This window comes from Acartia tonsa, chromosome 3 (genome assembly GCF_053477335.1).
Source record: "Acartia tonsa isolate MP-2025a chromosome 3, ASM5347733v1, whole genome shotgun sequence".
Taxonomy (NCBI): Eukaryota; Metazoa; Arthropoda; class Copepoda; order Calanoida; family Acartiidae; genus Acartia; species Acartia tonsa.
This window is the reverse complement of record NC_137262.1, coordinates 6,840,063-6,863,290: the sequence shown is the minus strand read 5'-3', so window position 1 is coordinate 6,863,290 and position 23,228 is coordinate 6,840,063. Positions and strand designations below refer to the sequence as shown.

At 33.7% G+C, this 23,228-nt stretch overlaps 2 protein-coding genes across 14 annotated transcripts; both read right to left on the bottom strand.

Annotated features, from left to right (window-relative positions):
* Window positions 1-2,495: 2,495 nt before the first annotated feature.
* On the bottom strand, window positions 2,496-15,047 carry not (ubiquitin carboxyl-terminal hydrolase nonstop). 10 transcript variants are annotated; one of them, XM_080152464.1, is made up of 16 exons: window positions 14,905-15,047; window positions 14,207-14,342; window positions 13,729-13,801; window positions 13,127-13,212; window positions 12,598-12,714; window positions 12,154-12,264; window positions 11,691-11,772; window positions 11,244-11,315; window positions 10,599-10,681; window positions 10,006-10,113; window positions 9,380-9,460; window positions 8,920-9,074; window positions 7,827-8,013; window positions 3,557-5,359; window positions 3,241-3,360; window positions 2,496-2,719 (listed from the first exon to the last, which is right to left on the bottom strand). In XM_080152464.1, the coding sequence occupies exons 1-14, from the start codon at window positions 15,018-15,020 to the stop codon at window positions 5,300-5,302; spliced, it is 1,467 nt and encodes a 488-aa protein (XP_080008590.1). In that variant the 5' UTR covers window positions 15,021-15,047; the 3' UTR covers window positions 2,496-2,719; window positions 3,241-3,360; window positions 3,557-5,299. The 10 variants fall into 10 exon arrangements, with proteins under 10 accessions (XP_080008590.1, XP_080008597.1, XP_080008589.1 ...); XM_080152471.1 differs by having other exon boundaries at window positions 2,496-2,685; window positions 3,282-3,360; XM_080152463.1 differs by having other exon boundaries at window positions 3,241-3,746; window positions 3,974-5,359.
* SAK (polo like kinase SAK) lies at window positions 15,024-23,228 on the bottom strand. 4 transcript variants are annotated; one of them, XR_013877275.1, is made up of 11 exons: window positions 22,783-23,228; window positions 21,932-22,134; window positions 21,604-21,691; window positions 21,182-21,272; window positions 20,665-20,899; window positions 20,000-20,096; window positions 18,764-19,185; window positions 17,735-18,215; window positions 17,257-17,432; window positions 15,384-16,801; window positions 15,024-15,261 (listed from the first exon to the last, which is right to left on the bottom strand). XR_013877275.1 is itself a non-coding variant. In XM_080152461.1 (10 exons), the coding sequence occupies exons 1-10, from the start codon at window positions 22,919-22,921 to the stop codon at window positions 15,962-15,964; spliced, it is 2,772 nt and encodes a 923-aa protein (XP_080008587.1). In that variant the 5' UTR covers window positions 22,922-23,228; the 3' UTR covers window positions 15,024-15,961. The 4 variants fall into 4 exon arrangements, 1 of the variants encoding a protein (XP_080008587.1); XR_013877277.1 differs by having other exon boundaries at window positions 15,415-16,801; XR_013877276.1 differs by having other exon boundaries at window positions 15,024-15,221; window positions 15,415-16,801.

Below are 23,228 nucleotides of genomic sequence, written 5' to 3'. Positions count from 1 at the left end.
GATAGGTTATACTACAAATCTAAGATTAGTGTCTGGATTAATAATACTTGACGGTCGCAAAGACCCGAGTACAAAATTTGTACCAAGTACGTACTTAAGTAACGAAACATGTTAAAAAGCAAAACTTTTCAAAACAGTGATATATGTCGAATATTTTAATTGGACCAGAGTAGTAATGGAGTAGGATGAGACACTTTTGTATAGCCAATAGGGCCAGCTAGAGCTCCACGTTCAAGTAAATTATGACGCTGTCTTATGGGAGTTCCTATTTATTACATTGCATTGGAATAAGTTGGAATTATCCTTATACTAAAGTAACAGAATGTTTGTCTGTGTGTTTGTACCGAAAGATCTCGCTAACCGCTGAACCGATCGGGTTCTTCTTTACATGATAGCTTCTCATAGGTCCCGGTAAGGTTTATAACTATTTTCTTGGGAGGTGGGACTATTAATTTTTATCTATTTTTTTTAGAAGAACATTATGGGTCTTTGCTTTGTACAGACTGTATAATAATTGCAAATTAACGTCATATAATATTGACTCTGAGGTTATGAGAAAAACATTGGACTTTAAAAATATACTTTTGTCTCTAGTACTATGCTTTCATTAGTGCTTTTGGAATTACGTAATTTCCCTTTACGTCTCTCCAAAAGACATCATAATATATTCTTATGAACTTTTAATAGTTTTTTTTCTATAACTAGCGCTTCGCCCTAGCAAATAGGGGTACAATATTTGACATGGTAGAAAAAGACAATAATTAGTCTAAAACCACCAAAAAACCTATGTGAAGCTTTCCTAAAAGGGAGTTAGTAATTATCGAAGACGAAAGCTTCAGACAAAAAGAAACCTAAATTAATACTTCATATAATAGGTTTAACATACTAAAACAGTTTTTTTTCGCGTGAATTAAGAATAGGTAGCTGCGCCCACTGTAAAAGAATCCTAAATGATAGTTTTCTTTATTTTATTTAATTTTAAATGCGCAGCTACTATATTATATAACTGGGACAGACAATCACTAAGTCACAGTAAGGTATTCAAGTCTGTATACCATTTAGAAAGTATATACTAATGTTTGTCTCTTGTCCTGAAATCTAACCAAGATATTAAGCAACTAATTTCTATCTAATCCTAGAACTTAACTCTAGTTTTGGTGAGATGTTTATATGAATTGTACAAATGTAAATTATAGCACAAATATTTACTTTTTTAAAAAGATTAAAACTCTTGCAACTTAATAAAGAGAAGGGGACATAAAATTGTACAGGGTGAATAATGCCGTTACATAACGGTGGATAGACTCTACTTTACAACATTAGAAAAACCAACAGCCTTCGACCGTTTAGATTTTTAAGCATCCTCTTCCGCGATTCCCTAAACTGAACAGCTACTAAGTCCTGAGCTGGATCTTTAATTCATTTAGTGGTGAGCCGAGCCAGATCTGCCTCGAGGTGAGCCATAATAATTGAAAAAATATTAAATACGGATCACTTCCCGGCTCTGTGGCATTACAATACAAGTAGCCGCTTAGTGGGCCGGATCACCAATGCCATTTTGATTTAAAGATTGATATTGAGATGAGCCACTTTCAAAATCGACTCAAATGTGGCTCGGCTCGGGCAGATCGGTGATTTAAAGTTTCAGCTCTGATTAATCTAACATGTCTCTATATTTATGTAAGATTGATACAGATATGAGCCACTTTCAAAATCGACTCGAATGTGGCTCGGCTCGGGCAGATCGGTGATTTAAAGTTCCAGCTCTGATTAATCTAACATGTCTCGATATTTATGTAAAATTGTATGAACACTACTTAAGTTGAAGGTTACTAAAGCTGTTGATGATAATGGAGCCAAACTGTCTAGCAGCATTTAAAACTGGGACCAATCATGTGCAAAATAACACAGCTTGCATTTGTTTATTAAAATATCTTTCATTAAAACCTAAAAAATTAAGACTAAAATTAAAATTTCTATCTCTATTTAAATTCTGTTCATTTTCCAAATTTTCAAAATTGAAAAAGGATAAAACCGAATTACGTATTGAATGACTTATCAATACAATAGATTGAACAGTATCTGCGATAACCAGTGTTTCGGAGCCGGAACCGGGAGCCGTGGAGCTGCCATATTTTGCTGGAGCCGAAATTTTCTTTAAAAACGACTCCGGCTCCGGACTAGATAAATAAAGAGATTTTTTATAAATTAGAATTTGGTAACTCTGTTTTGTCATGTGCAAATGCCCCTATTAAGTTTTTCAAGTCCATTTCTATCAAAAATTGAACTTTTAAAACCTTCAAAAGTCAAAAATAAAAAATATTTTTTTTAATGGGGAATAAATATAGGTATGTAGAGTTTTTCTTGATTTTAGGTTGGAGCCGGAGCCGGAGCTGGAGCCAGAGCCCTATTTCCAGATACGGCTCCGCGGAGCCGGAGCCGCACCAAAATCAAACGGCTCCTAAACACTGGCGATAACAAATAAAAAACGGCAATGAAAATAACATGTTTATTAATATTATTACAGGCAGATAATGTATTTATATCTCACGGACTACGGGTGCTGGGAAGCAAGTATCACAAACAATCCTCAACAACAAATACAAAATAAACAAGGACCATTGGATCCATTGTTTTATTTAAAAAAAGAAAATAATTTGGTTTTTAAAAGCAAGAATGAATCTACTACACATATTTATAATAATAATAGCTTACACGGCTTTTTTCAACCGAAGTGAGATTTAAAATCTTTTAAAGTTCGTTTGGCGTTTACGTCTATTAATATTTTGCTTAAACCAGAGATGGATTCTTTAAAAAAATTTGCCCCACTAATCGCTTAGTGGGGCAAAATGGTTTTCGTGAAAAAATCCACCAAAATCACATTTAAAATCTACAAAAATTAAACATAATCATAGAAGGGTTATTATCATAAGATTTTATTTAATTTTTGTAGATTTTTTAGGTGATTTTGGAGGATTTTTCACGAAAACAATTTTGCCCCACTAAGCGATTAGTGGGGCAAATTTTTTAAAGAATCCACCTCAGGGATAGGACAATGGACAATAACACCCCCTTTCCCTCCAGTAAAAATATAAGGTCTTCGCCATCATTAGGATTTATAAAAATGTTAGATAGGACGTTAAATTCAGAGCCCGATTTTTTGGTTCTTCTGGAGTTTGACAAATATATATAAGAAAGTACCTATTAATCATAGCTTTTTATTTAAATTTAAAGTCCCACTTTTGTTGATATAAAAGCGTGTATTAAATTGTATGTATTACATAAATGTGTTAAGCACGGAATGAATAACGATATTACCAAATTTACAACGGTAAGAATTATCTTAATTCAGAGGGTTTTCTTTTGGATTGAAAAAAAAAATATTTACAGATTTGAGGTGAATTCTTAAAAAACTTTTCCCTCACTAAAATCAGTTTGCCCCACTAAAATCAGTGAGAGGCTCGCTAAAAATTTAGAGTGAGATAATTTTGACTCACTAAAATTTTGGTGGGGCAAGCTGATTTTAGTGAGGCAAAAGTTTTTTTTAAGAATTCACCTATGGTTTAGTTTAGCAAGGGTAACTAAAAACCAAAAAAAAAATAACTTAAACAAATAAATAAGGAATGCTAAATTATTCCTTTTTTCTAATAATGTTAGAAATCACAATTGCTAGTATTCAACGAATCCCTCATTTTGTAAGTGTATCCTTCCCCTAACACAATTGTATTTTGCTTGACCTGAAGGTCCTTAAATAAAGGGGGATGTAGGCTGTGCTAAAATTCCGTAAAGTCGTGAGTTTTAAGGCTTAAAAACAGTAGTAGAACGATAATATTCACTAAGTATGTGTATTCCTCATTAATAGAAGTATAGACAAAAATATTAGTAAAAAATATTTAGTGAATATTATCGTTCTACTACCTACTATTTTTAAGCCTTAAAACTCACAGCTCTACGGAATTTTAGCACAAACTACCTCCCCCTTTGTGGTCCTAAACTGGCGGATTTTTTTCTTAAAATTTAGGGAAGATATGGTACACCACACAAAAAAATAAGAGATTTTGACACAAAGTATCATCATTTTTAGTAAATCGATAACTGAAAAACTAAAATAAAGCAGTATGTATAAATCAAAAGCAATACCTTTTAGGACTTATAGCTTAAAAGAAAACTGACTTTTACAGAAGTTAACATTTTAAGCTTAAAGACCACATAAGATAAATAAATACAAAAAGTAAATAAAGTATAACATATGATAACATTACAAAGATAAAAAAATAACAGAAAAGAGTTTTATTTAATTTGAATATAAATAAATGCAAAGTTGTCCTTTTATTAGGATTTAGTTTTAGTGCATCAAACTTAAATAAAACTCACAACATTATTGTAGGGTTGGGCCGGATATCCGGCCGAATATCCGATAATTTGCCAGATATCGGACCATTTTCAATATTCGGCCGGATACCGGATATCCGGCCCAACCCTACATTATTTTAAGGGAAGCTATAACTGAAACATTATATCAAGCTAATCAATCCCAAAAAAAAATAAAGTATTACTGTAATACAAAATCAAATAAGGGGGGTGGGAGAAACATGTAGAAATTACGTAATCTTTGATTTCAATGTACTTTCATTTTAAGAAAAGGATAACTTTGGCATAGCATTTTAAAATGCTGTAAAATCCTAGATTACGAGAGCTCTACTACAATATGACCCCGTCCCCTTTGTTACGAGTATAATCAGATAAAAAATCACCGGTTGGTTCATAATTGAGTTAACATTTTATGTAAGAAAATGTAAAGAAATCCCACTTTTTATATCACATTTTAAATTTTTCGCACATACTTAAAATAGTATGATAAATTATAAATTAAATCAAATTGCACTTTATAAATCAAAGGGTACATGAATGGTTATGCCTTATTTAAACTATTTTTAATTAAATAATGGAGGACAGGTATTCTAAAAACAAATTGTAATACATGACAGACAAGATTTAAAGCTTGAGTTTCTGAAAAAAAAAGTAAAAAAACTGAATTCTTATTTAAACTAACATGATTTACTTATTGTTTTAGAATACAAATTCCTTTATATGATGAACTATTACTTTAAAAACTGTAAAAAAAAACATATTACGACATGTATAAAAAAACACTGGTTTACTTCAAAAAGTACACGTACTAACTATCCAGTACAATTAGATAAAAAATGTCCACTGTCCATTATGAAATGTACAGCTGTAACAGTACAAATGTACTATTTTCTCAATACAAATGTACTGTGATGGATTCTGAATGGTTTTATGTGTATTCTAGTATTTGTTTGTGGTAGAAAAGAAGATAACCTTCACTGTCAAGAACCTAGAACAACAATATTAAATTAAACAAACTCAAAAATCATACACAAAATAGTTAAAAACCTTCACTACGCAAGAGAGACACCCGTATACGTCTGTCTGACAATCCATTTATCATTTTATGTATATTGTATATACCTGTTTTATGGAAGCTGGATCAAGTATCTGATGATCATTACAATGGAACCACAGGTCTGTCTGTCTGTCTGTATGTATGTCTATTTATCTATCTATCTATGTACATACCTGTTGTATGGAAGCTGGAAGTATCTGATGATCATTACAATGGAACCACAGGTCTGTCTGTCTGTCTGTATGTATGTATGTCTATTTATCTATCTATCTATGTACATACCTGTTGTATGGAAGCTTGAAGTATCTGATGATCATTACAATGGAACCACAGCACTGTCTGTCTGTCTGTATGTATGTCTATTTATCTATCTATCTATTATTATACCTGTTGTATGGAAGCTGGAAGTTTCTAATGATCATTACAATGGAACCACAGGTCTATGATGCAAGTCTGTCTGTCTGTCTGTCTGTCTGTCTGTCTGTCTGTCTGTCTGTCTGTCTGTCTGTCTGTCTATCTGTCTATCTGTCTATCTATCTATGTTTATACCTGTTGTATAGAAGCTGGAAGTATCTGATGATCATTACAATGAAACTACAGATATGTCTGTCTGTCTGCCTGTCTATCCATCTATCTATCTATGTATGTATATACCTGTTGTATGGAAGCTGGAAGTATCTGATGATCATTACAATGGAACTACAGATATGTCTGTCCATCTGTCTATCTATCTATGTATATACCTGTTGTATGGAAGCTGTAAGTATCTGATAATCATTACAATAGAACAACAGGTCTGTATGTTGTATATCAGTCTGTCTATCTGTCTATCTATCTATGTTTATACCTGTTGTATGGAAGCTGGAAGTATCTGATGATCATTACAATGAAACCACAGGTCTGTCTGTCTGTATGTATGTCTATTTATCTATCTATCTATGTTTATACCTGTTGTATGGAAGCTGAAAGTATCTGATGATCATTACAATAGAACAACAGGTCTGTATGTTGTATATCAGTCTGTCTATCTGTCTATCTATCTATGTTTATACCTGTTGTATGGAAGCTGGAAGTATCTGATGATCATTACAATGAAACCACAGGTCTGTCTGTCTGTATGTATGTCTATTTATCTATCTATCTATGTTTATACCTGTTGTATGGAAGCTGAAAGTATCTGATGATCATTACAATAGAACAACAGGTCTGTATGTTGTATATCAGTCTGTCTATCTGTCTATCTATCTATGTTTATACCTGTTGTATGGAAGCTGGAAGTATCTGATGATCATTACAATGAAACCACAGGTCTGTCTGTCTGTATGTATGTCTATTTATCTATCTATCTATGTTTATACCTGTTGTATGGAAGCTGAAAGTATCTGATGATCATTACAATGGAACCACAGGTCTGTCTGTCTGTCTGTATGTATGTCTATTTATCTATTTATCTATCTATCTATGTATATACCTGTTGAATGGAAGCTGGAAGTATCTGATGATCATTACAATGGAACCACAGGTCTGTATGTTGTCTATCTGTCTATCTATTTATCTATCTATCTATGTTTATACCTGTTGTATGGAAGCTGGAAGTATCTGATGATCATTACAATGGAACCACAGGTCTCTGTTGTCTGTCTGTCTGTCTATCTATCTATCTATCTATGTTTATACCTGTTGTATGGAAGCTGTAAGTATCTGATAATCATTACAATAGAACAACAGGTCTGTATGTTGTATATCAGTCTGTCTATCTGTCTATCTATCTATGTTTATACCTGTTGTATGGAAGCTGGAAGTATCTGATGATCATTACAATGAAACCACAGGTCTGTCTGTCTGTATGTATGTCTATTTATCTATCTATCTATGTTTATACCTGTTGTATGGAAGCTGAAAGTATCTGATGATCATTATAATAGAACAACAGGTCTGTATGTTGTATATCAGTCTGTCTATCTGTCTATCTATCTATGTTTATACCTGTTGTATGGAAGCTGGAAGTATCTGATGATCATTACAATGAAACCACAGGTCTGTCTGTCTGTATGTATGTCTATTTATCTATCTATCTATGTTTATACCTGTTGTATGGAAGCTGAAAGTATCTGATGATCATTACAATGGAACCACAGGTCTGTCTGTCTGTCTGTATGTATGTCTATTTATCTATCTATCTATGTATATACCTGTTGAATGGAAGCTGGAAGTATCTGATGATCATTACAATGGAACCACAGGTCTGTATGTTGTCTATCTGTCTATCTATTTATCTATCTATCTATGTTTATACCTGTTGTATGGAAGCTGGAAGTATCTGATGATCATTACAATGGAACCACAGGTCTCTGTTGTCTGTCTGTCTGTCTATCTATCTATCTATCTATGTTTATACCTGTTGTATGGAAGCTGGAAGTATCTGATGATCATTACAATGGAACCACAGGTCTGAATGTTGTCTGATGAAGCTGGTATAATGGCCAGCATCCAGGTTGCCAATATGATTGATGACACCATAGAGAATATACTTGTTGTTGCTCCCGATACCCTGGTACTCCTTCTTCTTCAATGGTGAATTGTTCCTGAAATATTTGATTGTTTTTACAACTTTTGTAGGTATTCTATTGTGTTCTTAGTTTTAGGTGAGTTACGTACAAACATACGAACGGGAATAAGAATGCTTTTAGAGTGGCCCGCTGCACTCCAAAAGATGTTAAATATATCCATATAACTGGGGTACGTCTATGACCTTCTGAAAAGTTGATACTGGTTGTTTAATTCTTGTTAAAACTAGGTAATGGGGGGGGGGGGGGGGGGGGTTAATGCAACCATCTCGTATTTTCCCTAAATCGAACAAAAAGTTGGAAAAGTAAAAGCTGGCGGCTCATCCGTTTAGCTGTTTTTTGCCTATTTTCAGGGCAAATTCATCATTAATTACGTAGGAATCAACTTTTTAAAACATATTTTTGGTTTAATTCAAGTTAAATGATAGCAATAACCATTTTTTATATTTCTAGTACCAACAGCTGCCGGCTAGAACCGTTTGATAAGGTTTTTGAGCGACAAAAAGTATTATGTGGAGATATGTTTCGTGACTAATTTGCTCTTAAGATAGCTACAAAATGGCAAAACAGCTGAGCCGCTAGCCGTTAGCCGTTCCTTTTCCAACATTTTGTTCGATTTGGGGAAAATAGACCTACCAAGGATTATCCATGCAAAATTTCAGATCGAAATTCGAATTCCAAGTGCCATTTAATCATTGATTACGAGATGGTTGCATTAAAAACCCCCCCTCACGTCCAGACAACCCAACCAAAGAATAGCTTGTATGGCTACAACATAGTTTACAACTGGCATTAGAAATGAATGGAGTCATATAAATAACCTCAATAAAGTTTATCCTGATTTTTTAATTCTTGTCAAAACTATTAGACGTACAGACAACACAGCTAATTAAAGAATAGCATGCTTCGCTCCAATATTCCTACCTGGCATGAGAAATGAAGGGAGTCATATCAAGAACCTCTGGAAAGTTGACCCTGGTTGTAATCTTCTTATGAAGCCTGCTGGAGTGTTCAAACCTCTTGAGATGAAAGCTTGCTACCACGGGAAGCTTCTGCATTGTCAACTGCTTCGTTGACTCCTTTAAATTCACAAATATTTTAGTAAACAACAGAACAGGCCTTTAAAGCTAGGGGCAGTTTGTTTTCAAATTCTTCTAGCTTTTTTCTTGGACTCTATTTCATTAATTGGCAATTTACTTAGAACATCGAAGAATATAACAAACTTTATTATATTCAAATAGTAATAAAAACTTAGGTACTTAACATTTGATTTTTTCATTTCTCATTGGTAACTACAAATATTCATAGCATGGAGGGGAAAACATAAAAATTGCATGAATTTTCACGTTTCACCTCCATTAAAAATGAGATAAAACTTAGGTACCTGATGTGAATTACATTTGGAACACTTGATTTTGGCCGCAGACCCAAGATGTTCTGGCTGAGTGAATCTTTGCAAACAATCCTAAAACGCAGATAATCTATAATACAAAGTAGAACGATGTCTGTCTGTCTGTTTGTAGCGAAAGGTCTCGTTTATTAAATGTTGAATGATGGTTACTTATCAATATCAAACTTTTTAGGTAACCAATCGAAGCTATTATTATTAAGAAAACTAAGCATTGTTTCCCGCTAATAAAATAAATAACATTCGGCGGTTTCCCTTAAATAATCTATTCTAGCTTAGAACCACTCTCTCTCTACTTATTTGAAAATGAACTTAATATAACAGGAGGGGTATTTTTCGTTTGTTACTTTAGGTTGGGTTAGGTCATATTGAGCACATTGTTTCACCGCAGGGCTAGGGCACCACATATGATGTATAAGCCTTCTGTAGCGAAAGGGCCAAACCAAATAAAAACCTCGCCCCTGCATTTAATCTATTCAAAATATGAGGGATTGTTTTTTTGGTCTGGCCCTTAGATGAAGAGCACCATTTTGTGTTTTTTAATCAATATAAAAAAACCGTGGAAGGCTAAATAGCATATCTTTTCTATCCTGTATATGTACCTGTAATGAAATAGTTTGACCGCCAGCGGATAGTTCTGGAGATACTGCTGGTAAATCCAAGGATATATCCCAGAATGGATCCACTGTGGTTGAAACTCCTTTACATACCTGGTAAACAATTTTATTAAAATAATATAAAAAAATAATATTGAACAGTAAGGAATAGTTATTTCTCGCATCGTATTATAAACAGCTTTCCGCGGATATGGATGAGAACCGGTTCCTATCCACCGGATTCGAATGAATACGAGAAATCTTTTAAAGTAATTTTCCTCCCATTTAATTGACTGATTTCAGAGTGTTTATAACTTAACTACTCTGAATAATTCTAAATTAAGAGTTTTGAGATATTTTCTTTTCTTTTATTTTAGATTCAAATTCAGTGTAGTGGTATTTATAAATGTAAAAAATATAACATTTCGGCTGTTTAAGAAAGTTAAAATTATTTTTAGTAGGGTATTGTATAATCTAAATGTGGACTTTACATTAAAATAAACAACTGTTAAGGAAAACAACATCGGTCCAGTAATAAGAAAATTCTTATGCTACAGATAGACATCCTGTTACTTTTAAATAAGGATAAGTTATGCTACCTGACAAACAAGATCTGACTGTAACTTTCCAGTGAATATTGTATCCACAATACATGTACACGAATTTGGAGAAATGTTTGTCTATAATCAATTTACTCTTCAACATTTGTTTTTAAAAATACAGAAACTATAGTTTAACAATGGATATAGGGTAAGGCGGGGCGAACTCAGGTGTTTTTTCGGTTTTTTGAAAAAAAAATTGAGGGAAAAAATTATTATTTTAAATGGGACCAAAACCATTAGAAAGATCTCGGAAAAGTCTAACAGGTCATACAAGGACGTTATCCTAGGACTTTGGGAAGTTAGTCAAAATTGATCTACAAAACGGCACAGACTTCGCCCCGCCTCGATTATATATTATATATATATCGATTAGTTTAAATGAAGTTAGTTAATAATAGGTAATAATATGCATACCATTTCATAATATTTAGATGACTTAAAAATAAAAAGCCCAATTTAGGTTGTGTACTAGAAGGTTTCAGGTATGCTGAACAAAAGCCTTCTTGTATACCAGTTATCAAGGTTTACATGAAATAGGTATTTTTTTGCATTGAGACGAATATTCATGTCTTTATAAATATGTAACTGTTAAGATCTCTAAACGGCTGATTCGTTCCACGAATTGAAAAGAGTAAATTTCCTTGTGTATAAGATGTCTGTGAAGAAGATCGAGGACTGCAATGAAAAATTCATGAGCGTCCTGCTGTTCATACCCTGAAAGTAAAGGTTAAATTAGTGGATCTACCATCAGGAGAACCCCATCAGAAACACAAAGCATTTGACTGTATAATATTCTGGTACCCAAGGTTTTTAAAACACCTTATCTCATTGGTTTGTTTAAAAACTTGGGTACTTTACTTTTAAAAAATCTCAAATAGTTGCTTCAAGTATCCCAAACTTTTCAACCAGTATTTTTATTACAAGATTGATAATTTTGTCCCATCAATGGGGATGTACTGTACATCAAATAATCATCCTTTGTCTTATCCCTAAAGATCCCTACAGAGTTCTGACTATTGGACTGAAATCAGCAATAAAAGATTGTGTAACCAAAGGGTTGGATAGTCTTTGCATAAATATTTTATCTACCTGCCAAATGATGAGCGTGTGTCCAAATCATGTGAAGAAGTTTATGCGGAGAAAATGGAGACATTTGTCCACTGAAGGACTCCTGAAAATTCATATTTTTTGGATGAATGAGAAATAAAAAAATAATGTGAAGCATTCTTAAAATCGTTATTCATATGAAAAAAATATTACTCTTATTACTTTTTAAATCTATCTAAACAGGCAGACCGGCCATTAAAATCTCTAGGAATTATCATATTTTTGTGCAACCGGTTTGTAATCAAAATCTGTGTTAAGATATAAAGAGAACCATGATTTGATTAAATGTTAGGAAAAGGCTCAAATCTCAAAAAGTTTTCTATTTTATTATGCTTTACTGTAAATGACAATAAATGGTCGGCAAAAAAGCAAGGCTGAACTTTTAAAGTGCCTATATTTGTTGTTGTATATTTAATACTTTCAATATCTAAGAATTAAGGATTACCTGAAAAATTCTATCTATTTCACAGACGATGCACTGGTCGGCTCCGGTAAATGTACAAATATGACGGTCAGACAAGAAATAGTTGCGCAGCAGCGGGGTGTGAACTAGGACCTAGATATAACATAAATTAGCGGGGTGTGAATTAGTTCAAATTTATATGTATACTAAATTATTCATATTATATGCATTGCATATGAAAATAAAAGTCAAGAAATGTTAAGAGATTTAAATGATTTGAAGCGATTGGGTCAACTTTTATTATTTATTTAGGCTATGTTTATTATGGTTCATTGGTTATGAATGAACAGAATGTAAAAAGGAGTTTAAATATAATCAAATAGCTAAGATCAATGAAACCTATCAATAAAATATATTTATATTTTTAAGTCAATATGTTTAAAAACTAGAAAGTACCCTTTTCAATTTGGTAATGAATGACTATACCTGAACAATACAGCTCATAAAACAAGTATTTCCCAGATTTATCAGGCCTCGGAGTCCAAGCTTAGAATTCTCAGAAAATTCCTGGCGCTTCGGGTTGGACTTTAGCAAAGCCAGCTCCTGAAAAAAAAATGTTATCTAAATTCTGGCTGAAGATATTCAAGACTTGTTCTAAAGATTCAAATGCACCAGATCATTATTTTTTTTAAACAAACAGTTCCACTTTTCCTAAGATGTGCCTTTTTTAGGTACGTATGACCAACCATATGTAACTTACAGATCTATCTTGATCTCTATTCAATTTCTCTCTTTTTTTTTTACAGATTAGCTTTATTACAACTGTATAACAGTTTACTGATCTTCATAACTCTAGTTTTGTTTGTTTGTTGTTTATATACTTCTAATGGACAAAATTTTCTTGTTGATGACTTGTTTTTTGTTGTCTAATTTAGTCATAAGGTTATGTTTTATTAAGTTTTTCAAGTTGGTGGTTTCCGTCCGCAGGGATAGGCGACAATCATATAATGATTACCTTAGCAGATGGATACCAGGGTTCGTAGGGAACACCCAGGCCCAGATTTCTGTAGGACTCAGCTAAATGCTGTTCTGATATCATCTACAGGGAAAGGTACACTCTCAAATTTGGTTTTAGTTTTGAATAGGTATATTACGTTGACAAGAATAGATTCGCAATCGAATGATTATCAAATCAAAACTGCGAACAAATATAAGGTATTAATACAGAGAATAAATATATCTTACCTACTCAAGTAAAAAAAAGTTAAAACAAACTTCAATTAAACTTTTAGTGTGCTTGGAATTGAAAAAAATTTAAATGAACCAATAAATGATAGGAAACGGATAGTTGCATGAAGTGCATTTCAGAAAACTAAATGGTAGAAAATTGAAATTCTTTGAAATATATGCTCTATAAATGTTTAAACCATTGAACAGGAAAAAATATGAAGTTCACTAAATTCAAGTTTAAATGCATTTTGTGCAACTACCCCTTTGAGCAGAAATAGAATAAATAACAAAGTAAAATTCCTTTTATAAAAGAAACTTTTAAGGCTTTTAAGGTATGAGACAAACGACAATTTTGCTGTAAAACTTAGTTTTTTGAGAAGTGTTCCTTTAGTTCTGTGTCATAGACATAATCTGAGCAAGCTGCACACCAAATATTTCCATACTCTAGATCAACCCATATCTAAATAAAGAATACAAATAGAAACTATTAAAAGAGTGAAAACGCTATTTTTTTTAATGGACTCATAAAAACAAAAAAAAGATATAGTACTGGATTTTTGACAGTTGTTATAAGGTAGTAGAATGTTAATTTATAAAGTGCAGAGGTACCACGAAAAACAACTATTTTCCGCTGTATTTTTCACAATTATCATGAGACGATGGCGATTTTTGGCGGTTGTAACGGTTACATTTTTAAGAAATAAATATATTCTAGCAAATATCGTTTCATGTATAATAATTTCAGAGAATCAATCTTATATTTTAAACAGATTTATCTATTTTTTAAATTTTAAATTACATTACTATTTTGTAAAAACTAAATTTTTTATTAGCAAAGCTACTCTACATGTTATGTACGTCTTACCTTGTGTTGTTTAGAGCGCAGATGTTCCTTCATATGAGAGCCCCAGCAGGCAAAATAAATACAGGAGAGACAGCTGTGTAGACGCTTACCAGCGCTGCAATGACAATTGTGACAGTAACAATGCTCTGCTTTTTTCCTGAAAAAAGAATATTCAGATAAATTCTAGCCTAATAAAAAGTAACAGGATGTCTTTCTTTAGCTTTGGATTTCCCTAACCGCCGGACCGGTATGGTTCTCCTTTACAGTTTTATAGGCTTCTTATTAGTTTCAGGAATGGTTTATAACTATTTTAGTGAAAGGTAACTCCCGCCGCTCCTGAAAAATATAACCCCCACTAAAAGAATTGTTTTCCTTTTTGTTCACTAAAATCAGAAGTTGACGGTGGACATTCGACCCGCCCCATCCCTCAAGTGCCCCTAGAGGCTTCTCTAGGGGCGTGGCTAGTATATATTTTAGTAGCTAGATGTAGGTGTAATAGTAAATCCACGTGTTCTTGGTTGTTAGGTTTTGACATATTGTAAAACTATTGAACCAATTGGACAATTCTCCAAGAGTATTTGTATTGGGTGTGTCATGCTTTCGCCATTTTTCAAAAATACCCACTCCCTATTAAAGTATTATAGACTGTAGGAAGCTCTTAGCCCTAATTTCATGTAGTAAACAATAAACAATTCTATAAGCTGAACAAATAATCTTACCTTCTAGCTTTGGCAGTAATTGGTGAGATGAACCAAGCATGAATAGTCCTGTACCCCTCCACTCCCTCCTCTTCCTTGTACTCCCGGAGGTGTCGACACCCCTCCATGGAGTCCATAACTTTATCTGCAACAGAATATATAGTATTTTCTTTCTCTCTTCAGCATAGGATTACATAAATAGTTATCAAAACATTTTACAAATATTCAAAATTGTGCGGGTAAAGATTTGAAAACAAATAATAGAACATGGCAGACAAATCTTAATTACAGTTTACTATTTTTTTTTGTTAAAGATATTTCATTTCCTTTTAACATTTCTATAAATTTTGGGGTATTCTCCCTTTCGCGGCAACGCCTCTTAAGGGGCGAAACGTCGTATATTCACAGTAGCATTTGAGAGTTTTTTTTCGGTTAGGTGATTGTCCCCGCAGGGGCTAGAAATAGGAGAAAAGCTACTGTTAAAATACGATGAAACGCACCTTTAGAGGCTAAAGGGTTAAGGGACTAAACCCAAATTTTGCTTTGAGCCCGAACCAAAGACTATTTAATTCTACAATTATTTCCTTAACTTAATGACTAGTTCAATACGTTTAGGTATATGTCCAAAATTCAAATTAAAATAGGACAGTATAAAAAGATACAAAAATTTCTTACAAAATGTCAAAAATTTTAAATGCTTCACATTGTTACTTAGGTACATAAAGTGCAATAAGGTAAGATATTATATGGTAAATGCTTTTCATTCTAGATACAATTTGTCCTAAACCTTTTAATTCTAAAATATTAACATATAAATAATTTGTGCATTAAAAAAATATGACATCACATACACAAAATGCATATAAATTAAGGTTACTTTGGCACGTAGTTTACGTAGGAACCATAGGTAATAAATTCTTTTTTTTCAAGAAACATATATTTACCTAATATTTTTCAAATTTAATGTAATAATATTTTAACTATCTATCTATACTACAATTCTTAATTTAAATACAATAAGTAAGGTACATTGGTGCATTATATATACTTAAGTGCTAATTCAAAATTTTCTAAAAACCTAATGGACGGGTTTACTAAGTTGTTGCAGAATTTGAGGAATATGTGAAAGCTTCTGTTTGACTACAACTGGTAAATTATGATGTGAATAGCTTGTCCAGGCACCAGAATGTTGGCCGGTTAGATCTGGAGGCGACAGGTAATCCAGGCTGCTTGTGCCCGTCCGCAATCTAATGGCGGAGCCGTCATCATAATCCACCTGGAGAGTACCATCCCGCCGTAGGCTGGCCACGCCGATGCCCGGTATCTGCATGGTTCGGGACATGTCAGACCTTACGGATCTGCTCTGGTGATGACCTCCAGGATGTGGCAATGGCGGATATCCAGCCCCCAGTCTGGCCAACAACGCCTCGCATTGCTGCTGCTGCTGTTGGGATGTTGAAACTCCGCCCATTTGTGCCGTAGTTCCCACTGCTTCACTTAAAATAGTCCCTTGAAACGATCTGAGATTGTTAATGGCCGGAGCCTTATTTTCCTTCTCAAGACTGTTATTTGTAGCCTCATCCTTGGAAAGTTTATCATCTTTAGTTGGCTTCCGGCCTATTATGGCTGGAAAAACAGGAAGGTTGGTAGCTGCATTGCTATAAGGACTAGGAGAAACATCTTCTGAGAGAAGACGTTCTAATCGTTTACAATGTGCTTCACATGATTGAAAATGATCTAGATAATATTGACAGGCTGGCGGCACCATGGATTTGTCAATGGGATAGCTAAATGTATGATTTGTGCCCTGGCTGTCTATAAACTTAACAGTTTTATCTGTGTATGAGATTTTAACGCCATTGTTGAAATATGTTTCAAAGTCGGGATCTGGTGAGTTTTCCATCAGATAACTTTTACTCTGAAACAAAAGATTAAATACAATTTCAAAATTTGGATTTCAAGACAGACATATCCTTGTATAAAAGTAACAGGATCTCTGTCTGTATGTACCGAAGGATCTCTGTAACCTATGAACCGATATGGTTCTCCTTGAAAGTGTAGCTTCTTATAGGTCCCCCCTCCAAAAAAAAATATTAAGGGGGAGGGGTGTTTTTACTTCTTCTTTCTTAAACTAAAATGAAAGTATAGGCATCTTTTCACAGACAATTAGATTAAGCCCTACAAAGATTTGTAAAATGATTAGAACAATAAATAATGTACAATTTCACCTGTTCAATTTTGAATTTAAATCTTAAAGGAAGAAGCAAAAATGTCATTTTATTATATTAAAATTAAAATACATCGGTAGGTAACTTACATAATACGTTAAATTAAGTTTTATATTAGGTATTAAAAGTAAAAAATATTACATACCTTAGAATCATACAATGTAATTTTTGGTGTTTTAGCTTTGACTAGATTCACAAATCTCGAGGCATAAATATATTTCTTCCACAATTTCTCAGGCAGGGAACCATAGTTGTAGAATGCATCCGCTCCAGCTGCAGGAATGGGGGTCGGCGTGTCCATTATTGATGCACCTTCTTTGCCTAGTTTCAGGATTTTATTTTTTTTAATTTAAAAAGATTTTTGTAAATCAATGATTTCTTTTATACTTAGTACATATTATCGTAAGAGCATTTTTGTATTCATATTAATATAAACGCTATAATACTTAAATAAAAATATGATGTCACTATTTTAGTTTGTGTCAACTAAGATCTCGTAAATGGCACGATGTTTTCAGGGAATGAGCAAGGGAAGGTTTTAAGCTATTTATGATAGAAACTTCTAATCTAGTCCTAAGGCAGAATTGGTTCGTTTTTATTATTAAATTGAAAAAAAATCTTGCCTAAATTATAAACAACAACTCTTTGTCCATCCTCAGAAATCCTCATCACATCTTGGATTTTTTCTTTCCCGCGTTTTTTAGCGATAAATTCTAAACAAACTTCACCACTTGCCAAAATATTGGCCACTGCATTTTTTGTCTTTTGTCTTATGGGTCTTAGTCTAATGGTTGATAAGGGTTGGACTACATCCTCAATCCGCTTATTATTAGCATTTGCACTACCCGGACGTTCATTATTTTGTTTATCATAATTACTATTTTGTCTATTGAAATTATTGTCTCTTGTTACTTGATTATAATCAAATCTATTTGTTTGATAATCTTGACTTGGCTGAGGCTGGTTGTGATGATTTGAAAATTGGTATTCATGAAAAGATCCCCGACTTTTGCTGACAGGATTATCAAATTGCCTGCTGCCACCCTCCCTGGGATCACTTAGATGGGAGATATGCTCATTGCTTCTATACATTTGTTGACTTGACTGAAATAAAACAAAATATATGAGGTAAAGATACGATTTTATTGATATTTTCTCCGCCAAAGTAAAAATAAAATGCGCTTTTATTGGCCTTAGGTTATAAAGGGGGGAGGCGGATGTGCCACTTTTTGAAACCAAAACTAAAAGTCAACATCAACAAAGGAACTCAACTAAAAAAAAAGAGTTACAGGTCTGAGATTTTGCATGGCAGTTGCTTTATAGAGGTACAATATAGAACTGTGAAGAAACGGCGGCGCAACCGCCGAAAACCGCCGTTTCCCGCCGAATTTTTTTTGCAATTTCTCGGCGGTTTTCGGCGGATGCGCCGCCGTTTCTTCACTATTCCATATTGTAACCCTAAAAAGCAACTGCCATGCAAAATCTCAGACCTGTAACTCTTTTTTTTAGTTGAGTTCCTATGACTTTTAGTTTTAATTTCAAAAAGTGGAACATCCGCCTCCCCCCTTTAAAAGAGGCAAGAAAGTTTTCTTTGGATAATATATTTCCCTCTATTTCTATTTTTGTTTACAGATAAGGTAACAATTCTTTACCTGCATTCTTGGTATTGAATTACTTCTAGTAAGTGCAGGTGTCCCACTTGAACCCTGTCCAGCGACCAGTGGTTGTACACCAGGTCCAGCAGTACCCATCCTGCTAGGCAGTAAAGCTGGAGCTGGCAAATCTTTAGGATCCGTCCGCATCCGAACAGGCGGAGAACTAGAATATTCTTCCCGTTCACTTTGAATAATCCTGTTGTGCCAGCTTGATCCAGCTGGTGGTGGGTCAGTTCTACCAGGATGGTATGCCAACACTGGTTCTGATTTAACTTGATTCATCATGGCAGGATAGGCCTGCTGAATGTGCTGGCCGAAAGCTGGCGGCCGTCTACCTGGATTTTCTGCCACTGGTCGCATTAACATTGGTTTATGCTCGGGCCGTGTTGTTGATGCGACTGATACTTTAGTTGAAAAACCTAAATTATTAGACATTTCTTCAGATCATTAACAGCATACCTATAATAATTTTATTTTACTTAGATTGAACTTGTAACGTATTTTACCAAATAACAACATTTTTCTTATTTAATATGTAGTTATATATTTTTAATAGATTGTGTCTTGTAAATAAAATACTTTAATTCAATTAAGATTGTTTCAGGGGTGTACACTGTACATTCTGCATGGTTGACCCTGCTAAAAGAGGGGGGGGGGGAATATGTGGTTAGGGGAAAAAATGTAAAAAACTTAAAACATTTATCTAATTCTCCATTTTCCTCCTATCCTTGGAGGAACAAAAAACTAAAATATTATGTGGGAGAGGGGAAAAAATGAATATTGTGTAAAATATACATACATACACCCCTTGATTCTTTTTTAAAACTTGAATGAATTTTGTCTATTTAAAAGGGGGGGGGGGGCGAAAGTGACACTTTTTGAAACCAAAACTAGAGGTCAACAAAGGAACTCAACTAAAAAAAGAGTTACAGGTCTGAGATTTTGCATGGCAGTTGCTTTATAGGGGTATAATATGGAACTGTGAAGAAACGGCGGCGCAACCGCCGAAAACCGCCGTTTCCCGCCGAATTTTTTTTTGCCTTTCTCAGCGGTTTTCGGCGGTTGCGCCGCCGTTTCTTCACAGTTCCATATTGTACCCCTATAAAGCAACTGCCATGCAAAATGTCAGACCTGTAACTCTTTTTTTAGTTGAGTTCCTTTGACTTTTAGTTTTGGTTTCAAAAAGTGTCACTTTCGCCCCCCCCCCCCCCTTATATTAATAAGTATAGGTACCTGTTGTCATTGTAAACATTCCACTATCCTGATATTGTTGATGGTGAGAGGATAAGCTTGGATTTCCTATCCTCATCCACGGATGGGACATAATATCCTGTAATTATTTGAAAAAATAAAATGTAAAAAATATGTAAATACATGAGGTACCGTAACCTATGTAAAATGTTGTTGAATTTTTTACCTATACTTTCGGTTTATTTAATTTTTCTTTGCTTTTTCAGTGATTATTACAGTAATCTATAATACAAAGTAGGACGATGTCTGTCTGTCCGTCTGTCCGTCTGACCGTCTGTCCGTCCGTCTGTCTGTCTGTCCCTTAAGATCTCGGTAACCACTGAACCGATCGGATTCTACTCTTCAGGGTATATACCTATGGGTCCTGTGGTGGTTTTAAGCTATTTTCTTGGGGGGTGGGACACCCCCAACCCCCCCAAAAACAAAAAAATCCCCCCCATTTTTTTTTTTTTTTTTTTTTTTTTTTTTATTTGCTGAAGATTTCCTAGGTCCTTTGTTAAAAAATATTTTTTATTCCAGCATTTATTTTGAATGAAAGAATAGCAACATTCTCTCACTAAAAACAATAAATATTAATTTTTTTTATCACCTCTTGGGGCAAAGCCCCTAGAGGCTAGGGGCGAAGCCGCTAGTATATTAAAAATTACCTGCAATTTTATTCTTTCCATTGGATTTTTTCTAAGCATGGCATTTATCAAATCTTTTGCTTCATAGGTTAAACTTTCAGGCAGGGTATAATCTGACATCACAACTTTGGTTAATGTACTCTTCACCCCCGAGGTATCGAATGGGGGTATTCCTACTAACATGGTGTACAGAAGACAGCCCAGACCCCAGATGTCTGCTTCAAGCCCGTGAGCTGACCGTGTCGCAACTTCAGGACTAAAAACAACATAATTTAGATTGGTATAAAATTCAAAAAGTAAATAAAGACTGATACAGGTTCCTAGAGTTATGTGTTACGAGGGACAATTGAAAAAGGTTAAAAAATCTTTTAAACATTCATACACAATTTTTAGTGGTGTATTTTTTATGTATAATAACAATATTTTTACAAATCACCCACCCTCTACCTATTTATGTAGAGCAGGTATTGTTCATGTTCATGTATTTATTGCCTAAAATTTGACATTTTTCTTTTAAACAGGTAAAAAAATACCATACCTAATAAAATTTGGTGTGCCACACATGGTAACATGTCTTTCTTGTGCACTTCGAATTTGTGTTGCCAACCCAAAATCTCCAATTTTTACCTAGATTTACCAATTGGGTTCTATGAAGTAGTTTATTTCTTAAATATAAACTATAATAAATAGGCATATTGTTATTTATTAAATTTAAAACAAGTAAATGTGAGTCAAAAGAACGTTATACAGAAGAAAAAAAATTAAAGCAGATATCAGTTCGACTTTTACTGTTCAATTAACTTGCCCTTAATAGGAAAATAGAAAAAAAACAAGACACCCATTTGGCTTAACAGCAACTAAAATTGCATAGTCAAACAATCTGTTTAAACAGTTACTGCGCCGCTGCAAAGCTACAAATATTGAAAAACCTAAAGAATAATAGATTCATAGAACCTCCCTTAAAATCTCTAGTAAGCATAAGATTAGCAAGAGTTAAATCTCTGTGCATTATACCATTTCCATGTAGATATAAAAGTCCAGAAACCACCTGTTTCCATGCAATAATAAGTAAATACATAAGAAAAGTTAAACATGTTATTTAAAAATGATTGGTTCCAAGAAGTTTATTTTGTTACCTATATTACTTCATAGCTGTTATATTTTTTTATCCAAGGAAAGTTAAAAAATATTGTAAAAACTTCGATATTTTATGCCATTAATGTTGAAGTATTCCATTGAAGCTAAATTATAGAAATGGTTTCAGTTTTATATTTTTATTATTGTATGCCTGTTCAACAATACTTCTAGCTTCCGCCTCTGAGAAAGGAGTACAGTGTCTCTTTAAATAACTGGCCAATTCTCCCTCCTCACAGAACTCCAGAATCAGATAAACAAAATTGTCATCCTCAAAGAAAGAGAAGAGTTCTAAGATAGCTGGGTGCTTGAGTCGGGAATGGATGCTTACTTCTTCCCGGACTCTTTTGGCCATTCCTAGGATAAAAAAGGATTAGAGTCATTAGAAAAAATAACTTTGAAATACCTATAGGAAGGTTTTTCTAAAGATATCATATTATACAGGGTAAAAAAAAAGAGTTTATCCGTTTTCTGACACAACCAATAATCATGATTTTAAAAAATACAAACATTTACAGACGTTAATTAATAATATCAACGTTGCATTTGGAGCTTAAAGCTGCCAATACGGACTTTTAGTAAGTAGATGTATTGCTTGTGACTATGTAATGTATATTATGAAAAACACGTACTTCTGAAATATATTTGCATCACGTACTTTTAAGGACTTAGATTGACCATATTAAGATTTTGATTCGTTGAATTCATAAACATCTTAGGATTCGTCGAATCAGCTAGATTTAGATATTTGTCTACGGCTTAATTAACGATGCGGTGCCTAAAGAAACATGTACCTCAAAATATGTCTTACCTATAATAACATTGAAACACGATTAATTTGCGTATCAAAATTACCACTTTGACGCAATTTATGCGTACCATTAAATGGTTATTTTCCATAATAGAGGATCATGAATGATTGGGTTTGATAGAATTCAGAAACTTAACTCTATGTATTACGTTAAAAATTTAGGACAAATCTTTTTGATTTTAATTTAAACAAACCTGATGCATTCATCTGTTTTTTGTCAATCATTTTGATGGCGACCTGACGGCCGGTGGCCTTGGCGACACCGCGGTGAACCACCGCAAAACCGCCCCTCCCAATCCCCTCGTACACATGATAATTGTCTATTCGATCCATTTTTACTTTTTCATCATGTTTGACACAAAAACATGATTATTATGTATTGTTTACAAGACTTTTTTTCTCTTGGAATTGTACACCTTTGCTTAGTGTTGCCAGCATCAATTTATTTTTGTGGCCACGGGTCTTATTTTACGAATTGTAACCGTATACTCCATTTTTACTTTTGATAACGGCCTTAAAACTACTATAAAATTACGGAAAGTAATAAAAATTTTGAATATATTATTTCTATAATTACAAGAGCAATTACTAAAACCAAGATGTTTTATTTAGCCCGTACTAAATAGTTCTGGCAACATTA